The sequence below is a fragment of the Mobula hypostoma genome, chromosome 6 (assembly GCF_963921235.1).
Source record: "Mobula hypostoma chromosome 6, sMobHyp1.1, whole genome shotgun sequence".
Classification (NCBI taxonomy): Eukaryota; Metazoa; Chordata; class Chondrichthyes; order Myliobatiformes; family Myliobatidae; genus Mobula; species Mobula hypostoma.
This window is the reverse complement of record NC_086102.1, coordinates 53,667,809-53,676,113: the sequence shown is the minus strand read 5'-3', so window position 1 is coordinate 53,676,113 and position 8,305 is coordinate 53,667,809. Positions and strand designations below refer to the sequence as shown.

The window sequence follows — 8,305 nt, the reverse complement described above, 5'->3', positions numbered from 1 at the left end:
TCATATTAGCACTGACATAAAAATTGAATTCAAGATGCCTGCCTGATACAAGCATCTCCCTGTCTGTTTAAACTAGATTCACAGGCTTAAGTGATCAAATGAATCACTAAGATGGAAATTCACAATTGATCACTGTAGCAATGCAGTGAGAGACAATATCTATCCAAAAGGTTAGTGGTTTATTTGCTAGGCAGATATTTAGATTAAGACACTAATTGGGCAGAAGGTGACAATGTTGTTACTGCAAAACAGACACACAGCATGACTCAACTGTCCATTCAGCACCATATTATAATCACACAAGCAGGTAGGGAACAATTAGTATGTTCTTCTCCAAAACAATAACAGTGCCATCAAATTATGTTTAAAAACATGTTTATTAATGCATTTGAATGGAGGACTCCTAATGCTTCTACATATTCTGGTTTACATGTAACTTTAGTCACAACAATTATGTGGTTAAACTTAATCGCCTTATTAAGTATGCTCAAACATTGTTCTGTCGAGCACACAGTTGTATGATGTTACCTTTTGGTTATAACGTTCCTCATGGGAAGTTTTGATGAAGTTAGTTACATCAATTTTCCAACGTACAAAATTGAACAGTCAGCTGGGAATAAAACGATGTGCTTTATGTTAAATGTTCAAAGCTAAGTAATAATTTTTTTCATTTCTTCATATTATACCTACTAACAGTAAAACATACACAGAAAAAATCTGAATGTTACATGCAGATGACTGACAACTCAAAAAGACAATTACAACTTCCTAAATAAAACTGATAAGAAAGTCACTTACAGAATGCAACATTTGATATTTTAGTAATAAGATATAGTTACTAGAAATTAAACCAGCAAGATATTTGTGAAAATAAACAAATATAGCTTCTGAATAAAGAAATGATCCTGACAGTATATTAATACATCAAATTCACATTTCAGATGTAAACAAACAAAAAATCCTTTTTCCCCAAGTCTTGTTAAGACAGATCTTAGTTATTTAAAAACAATTGGTCACAATACTGAGCTTATTTTAAAAGAAATTACATTTGAATGATGTACAGTAAATGTTTAATTGCAATTACCCACTGTGCAATATTTTATTCAAACTCTCTGGCAATCTTATAAGGGAATAACAAATATACAGAGAAGCAGCATATTTTAATATTTATCTTTGTTCGTGTAAACTTTCTTTTGGTGTCAAATTGCTTGTAATCAGATGACTGATTTTTCCTGCTCTGTCATTTGAGCTGCCATTGTTAAACAAGATGTTTTAATCTTGAAATAAGATGTAACTCTAAAAAAATCCACATTGTAAATGAATAAAATTAAGACACCAAAATGCAATAAAATGATACTATAATTTTACTAAGTACCATAGCATTTGGAAGGGCATGTCTATGTTTGTGTGAGAATTAGCCATCACTTATGACATGTAAGGTATTGAAAACATTGTTTATTGATTTCACTAGCGCTTTTAGGAGTGGGCCTTTGAGACCACAAGAACAGCAATGGAAGTGCACTTTTTGATCTACCCTGCTCTGCCCTTTAATACGATCATGGCTGATTTGACATTCTGCAAGTCCATCTTCCCACACTATACCCAGATTCCTTGATTCATTTACTGAGCTAACTCGGTTTTGAATACATTCCAGGATTCAACCACCGCTGTTTTCTGGAGTAAAGAATTTCAAAGACTCACAACACTTTGAGGGCAGAAGTTCTTGGTCTTAAATGAGACGACATTCTCTGTCCTAGACTCTCTTACAAAGGAAAACCTTTTTATAACTTTTTATCCTGTCCAGCCCTCTAAGGACCTGAGGTGATTCAGTTAGATCGTCCATCATTATTTTAAATTCCATTGAGTATAGTCCCAGCCTGTTCAACCTTTCCTCAAAGGATTATTACCCCCATACACATAGAATCATCCCAGTCACTGTTCCCTCTAAGCTGCAGGGGTGCACGGCCATGCAGCAACTGAAATGCTCCCGCACACATAGTTCTTCCACACTGCATCCAATTTCTCATCCAGGCAGTGTACGATGTGCTTCCAGGCCCATCAAACCTGCACACCTGGGGCAAGGCAGAGTCATCTGCGTGCCCACCATGCTCCAAGCGAGGAACCCTGGAGCACAACTTCAGCGGCTGTGCAAGGGCACTTGATGAGGGACGATACAGGTGGAGGCATGATCAGGTCCTGAAGACCATCGCTGAAGCCGTCAGCGCAGGAGTTGAGTGGGCGAAGCGGTCCCAACCCTCCAAGCAGACCATTGCCTTTGTCAGAGCTGGGGAGCAGCCAATACCTGCCAAAAGAACATCAGCAGACATTCTGACCTCTGCAAGGGACTGGCAGCTGTTGGTGGACCTCGAAGGGCAGCTGAAGTTCCCCAACCATATTGCAGCTACCACCCTGCGACCAGACATTGTCCTAGTGTCTGAGTCTACTAAGCAAGTGGTGCTGCTAGAGCTGACAGTCCCATGGGAAGATAGCTTGGAGGAGGCCTTTGAAAGGAAGTTCTCCAAGTACGCAGGACTGGTCAGCAACTGTCAGCAGGCTGGATGGAGAGCGAGGTGTCTCCCAGTGGAGGTTGGTCGTAGGGGATTCGTAGCCTGTTCCTTAGTTATAGCCTTCAGCATTTTGGGCATCGAGGGAGAGAGGAAGAGGAGAGCCATCCGCAGTACCACCGATGCAGCAGAGAGGGCCTCAAGATGGCTGTGGCTCAAAAGAGGGGAGCCATGGAGTCATAAGTAGCTTGCCATCTGGACACAAGCTGGGGTCTGATCAGCCCCGGCTGGGTCACCTGGATACGCGAGCCAGGGCAGTACAATATGGAGAGCAAGCTGTTGCTCCTGTAGCAAGCTCCCCATCTCCCCACACCCCCCACCATGCAGCTGATGCATCCAAAGGGACAGCAGAGACCAATATAGTCCAGAGTCGCAGGAGTTAACACTTAACAGTTAGTGTTGAACTCAACGTAGGGCTGCCTCAGGGATTGCAGCTCTGAATTCTTCTACAGGGTTTACTTCCAAAGCCTTCTCCATCAGTAGGTATATCTGCAAGGCAATGGAAGTAGAGAACTGATACAGTCAGAGAAACCTACTGTTGCAATGAAGCCCAACACCAAGCTTGAGAGATATCTTCTCATCTTCCACCTAGATATACTGCAGCCTTCTGGACTCAATATTAATTCTACAGCTTCAGGTAACTTGATATTTATATCCATGTCACTCATCCATCTGTGATAGTGGCTCAATCTGGTTATTTTAATCTGCTTATTTTAATTTCAATCTTTTATTTATTTTTTATCTTCTATTTGTGGAGGACATGCCCAGCCTGATCTGCTCTGCATTTTGAAACTTTCACAATCATTCATCTCTGTTCTCACTTTCAACTGCTTATATTTACTCATTTTCTAGATCACCTAACTTTATAGTTTATCGCCATGGACACTATGGTTTTATTCCTTATCAACTCTTTCCCTCTTTCTCCCTGCTGCTTAATAAGTTTATTTTAACTTTTCCTCAGCTCTGATGAAGGTTCCTAACCTGAAACTCTTAGATCAGGCGTGACCTGTTCTCCTGAGTACTTCCAGCATTTGCTGTTTTATTTTATATTTCCAAAATTTACAGTTTTTCAAATTTTCATCCAAATCGCATTACAGTCTAATAACAGCAGATGCAATTCAGAAGAGAATGTGGCTCCAGAAACAAACAAAAATAAAAATCTGGTGCTGAAAAATACTTAAAACTGTCTCCATAGAATCAATAGGACCACAACATATGTAGTGTCTCTCTGGGTTAGATAATAATCCGCTTTTCGATTCTTCCTATTGAAGTGCATGATCTCATGTTAAACTCCAAATAACTTTAACAATCAAAATAGGCTCCAGCCCCTAGTTATTTCCCTTTCAGTTTCTCGAGTAATTTTACAGAATTCCCATCAATATATCTATCAACCCAAACTAGCTTCAGACAGGCAGGCAATTGTGCATTCAATTTGTTGGGACTTCTGTTCTGGGGCTTTTTAAAGAGGTGTGCACCCACTTTTCTCAAACTGTATACCAGTTAGGTTTTCTCTCTAGATGTTCCCTTCTGTTGTTTGTGTGAGTTTTAGACCAGTTAACAAAAAAAAAATCGGTATCTGCTGAATAGAGTATTCATTTCCAACTATCCATATATATGACCTGACTTGGTCCATCCAAGCAGAGTTCACTGCCAAGAAGGCCCACCAGTGCCTTTACTTCCTGAGAAAACTAAAGGAATTTGGCCTGTCCCTTATTACCCCTCACTAATTTTTATAGATGCACCGTAGAATGCATTCTTCTAGGGTGCATCACAACCTGGTATGGAAGTTGTCCTGCCCAAGACTGAAAGAAGCTACAGAAGATCGTGAACACAGCCCAGCACATCACACAAACCAACCTTCCGTCTGTGGACTCAATTTACACTGCACGCTGTCGGAGCAGCACTGCCAGGATAATCAAGGACACCACCCACCCAGCCAACACACTTCTCGTCCCTGTTCCCTCCGGGATAAGGCTCAGGAGCTCGAAGACTCGTACGTCCAGATTTGGGAAGAGCTTCTTTCCAACTGTGAAAAGACTGCTGAACGGATCCTGACCCGGATCTGGGCCATACCCTCCAAATATCCGGACCTGCCTCTCGTTTTTTTTTGCACTGCCTTACTTCCAATTTTTCTATTTTCTATTTATGATTTATAACTTAAATTTTTAATATTTACTAATTTTAACTATTTTTAACATTCTTAATATTTAATATTTGTAATCAAGGGAGTGGGAAGCGCAGAATCAAATATCGCTGTGATGTTTGTACATTCTAGTACCAATTGTTTGGCAACAATAAAGTATAAAGTATTTCTTTTTTCATTTCATGGCTCTAATATAATATAACATGCTTAGCCACCAGGATTGTCTTTTTAAGTTAGGATACCTAATAGAAGTTAAACAGAATTCTACAAGGAATGCAATTGCAGTTAATTTGTTAGATCCAAATTTATTTCTGCTCCTTCTGCAATTTTTCACAGCACCAAAAAACCTGCTTTTTCAATGATTTCCAAGCATGTTTATTCACAAATCTGTTGGTTTTGCATGTTAGGTTATCATTATTAATTCCTTTGGAATATGCAAATTAATTCAAAGTAATTTAATTTTCACTTGTACTCACTTCCCCTAATCAAAGTTGTTAAAGCATCAAGAAAACCACCCAGAAGAAAAGAATGTATTGGTTAAAAATTATGAAAACTTTGGGTGAGTTCTGAAACATTTTCCCCAATTATGGCAGTCTCTACGAAAAGTGACAGAAAAAGACCATAACAATAGTCAAAGTTGGAAGAGTCAGATTTCCATGTGAAGAACAAGCTGTTGTTCATGCAGCAGGCCCCCTCTCTCCATGCAGCTGATGAACTTACAGGAATGGCAGAGACTAATACGGCTTGATAACAGGAACAGCATTGCAGGAGTTGCCAGTCGACATTGAATGCAGCACAGGGTTGCATTAGAGATTCCAGCTCCAGAATTTTTCTTGGAGCTTATTCCCAAAGGCTTCCCCAACAGTGGTTATAGCTGGAAGGCAGCAGAGGTTTGAGATCAGAGTTTCCCTTCTCCCAGATAAGCTGTCATGCACAGCTGAAAAGTCCCATCGGCCCTGGTACTGATGAAAGTGATACAAAGTGTTGCCTTTATTGGATACAGCTTCCAAAGCCTCAGGCAGCAACAGTGACATTTTGATAGTTAAGGAAGCTTCTTGGAGACAAAACATAGTAACGACCATGTAGTTAGTTGAGATTAATTTTTGTGTCTACTGTTAAATAACAAAATGACACTTCCACCTAGAACTTCTAAGAAGATTGCTGCTTGACACATCTGCTCTTCATGGAATACTTTTAAAACCAATAATTCAGTCGAAGAACATGCCATACTTTTCAGATTGCTCAGGGAAACAAGCTCTATGATTGCCATATGATTTTGGGGTTCCAAGCAGCAGAAACAAGATACTGCAGATACTCTAAACCTAAAATGAGGTTAAATGTTGATGCAGATCCTCAGCAGGTCAGGTAGCAAAGACAAAATCAGAGTTTCAGTTTTAGTCTAAGGAGCTTACACTAGAATAAGACAAAAAATGACTCTTCCATTTCTTCAGTTGATTCTGTCTTTCATCCCTTCTTCAGATCTTCAGCTTCTCCTTTGAGACCTTGAATAGTCCATCCTCAACAAAGGTCTCAGCTTCAACCACACATTTCTATATTGCAATCATTTCAAGCTCAAAATGATACCAAGAACTTCTTCCACTGCCTACACTTCCAGGTGAAGGTCCCTTTATTCAGGAGACTTCAACCAGAGCATCGAACTATGGGAACATGGGAAGATCAGTAGCCTCCCAAGCTTTTCTGGCATTTAAAGGGATGGCCATGCTTATCCATTGACCGATAACTTCAGATAAACTTGGTTACCAAAAATCTACCAAACTCAGGTTTAAAAATAACAAAATACCAAAGAACACGCAATTTTTATAAAATGATATCGCAAGCTTCTTCAACTCTGCCTATGTACGCATTTCCTAACTTCACTTCTGACAGGACCCCTAATTGTTTAGACCATGCCACATGTCCAAGACTTCCCATTTAGTCAAAAAGCTGCACTCCATTTTCCCCATTATTAACTTGGATTGATCAAATCATAGCTTAACTTTCTAAGTTTCACAAACGATAGATACAACATAATTGTGTAATTTCTGGTGAATTTCTTGTTCATGTATGATTTTGGTAAAGTTATAGTGCATTCTACCAAAGGTCAATACCTTTCAATATTTTCAAGGTGTGGCACCCAGAATTGCTCACACTACCTCTGTACTAATCCAATTAGGGATTTCCATAGCTTAGTCATAGAGTCACAGAGCACTAAAGCATAGAAACAGACCATTTGGCCCATCAACCCTGTGCCAAACTGTCATTCTGCCTAGTTCCAATGACCTGCACCTGGACCATAGACCTCCATACCCCTCCCATTCATATGCTTATCCAAACTATTTTTAAATGTTGAAATCCACTACTTCAGCTGGAAGCTTCACTCACACACACACTCTCTCTTTCTCTCTCTCTACACCCTCTGAGTGAAGAACTTTTCCCTCATGGCTACTTAAATATTTCACCTTTCACCCTTAACATTTAACCTACTTCCAGGCTTGTTTATCTTCAGTGGAAAAAAGCCTGCTTGCAGTTACCATATCTATAAATCTCATAATTTTGTATATTCTTTCAAATCTTCCTTCATTCTCCTACAGTCCCGGGAATAAAGTATGGTACTAAGCTATTCAACCTCTACAGGCAACTCAGATCATTAAGTCGCAGTAGCATCCTCATAATATTTTTTTTGTACTCTTTCAATCTTATTGATATCTTTCCTGTAGGTAGGTGACCTAAACTTCACACAGTACTCCAAATTTGGCCTCACCAACATCTCATGCAACTTCAACATAACATACCAACTCCTGTATTCAGTACTTTCATTTATTAAAGCCAACATGCCAGAAGCTCTCTTCATGACCCTATTTACATGTGACACTACTTAATGCATTAATTTCATCTGCCATTTTTAGCCCATTTTTTTTACAGCTTTTATACATCTCACTGTAGGCTTTGATAACCTTCTTTGCTGTCCACTATGCTCACATTCTTAATGTTATCCACAAATTTGCTGATCCAGTTTGCCACTTTATCATCCAGATCATTTAGCAAAGAACAACAGATCCAGCATTAATCTCTGGCACACGACCAGTAACAGAAAGGCTACCATCTACCCTGGCGTCTTCTGCAAAGTCAATCTTGAATCCAATTTACTACTTCATCCTGAAAGGAGGGATTTTTTCAGCCAGAGTGGTGAGTCTGTAGAATGCTCTGCCACAGACTGCAGTTGAGGCCAACTCATGGGTATATTTAAAGCAGAAGTTAATAGATTCCTGACTGGTCAGGGCATCAAGGGATATGGTGAGAGGGCAGGTGTATGGGATTGAATTGGATCTGGGATCAGCCGTGTTGAAATGCCGGTGTAGACTCGATAGGCTGAATGGCCTAATTCTACTCTCATGTCTAATGGTCTTATGGTCTAATGCCAAGCAACTGATACTTCTGGACCAGCCTTCTGTGCCAGACTTTGTCAAAGGCCCTGGCTATCCAAATACTTACACATATATCCATTCCCTTACAATACCTTCCTATAATTCACCCACTATTCAGGTCAGGCTCATTAGCCTATAATTTCCAGGCTTATTCCAAGAGCCTTTCTTGAACA

General features: G+C 39.8%; 1 protein-coding gene across 4 annotated transcripts in view; it reads right to left on the bottom strand.

Annotated features, from left to right (window-relative positions):
• Window positions 1-506: 506 nt before the first annotated feature.
• LOC134348049 (OX-2 membrane glycoprotein-like) overlaps window positions 507-8,305 on the bottom strand; it is a 52,795-nt gene continuing 44,996 nt past the window's right edge. For all 4 annotated transcript variants that reach the window (XM_063050838.1, XM_063050839.1, XM_063050841.1 and 1 more), the window contains one exon: window positions 507-610. In XM_063050838.1, the coding sequence (XP_062906908.1) occupies window positions 573-610 (38 nt within the window). In that variant the 3' untranslated portion in view covers window positions 507-572. The remainder of the gene's footprint in view (window positions 611-8,305) is intronic.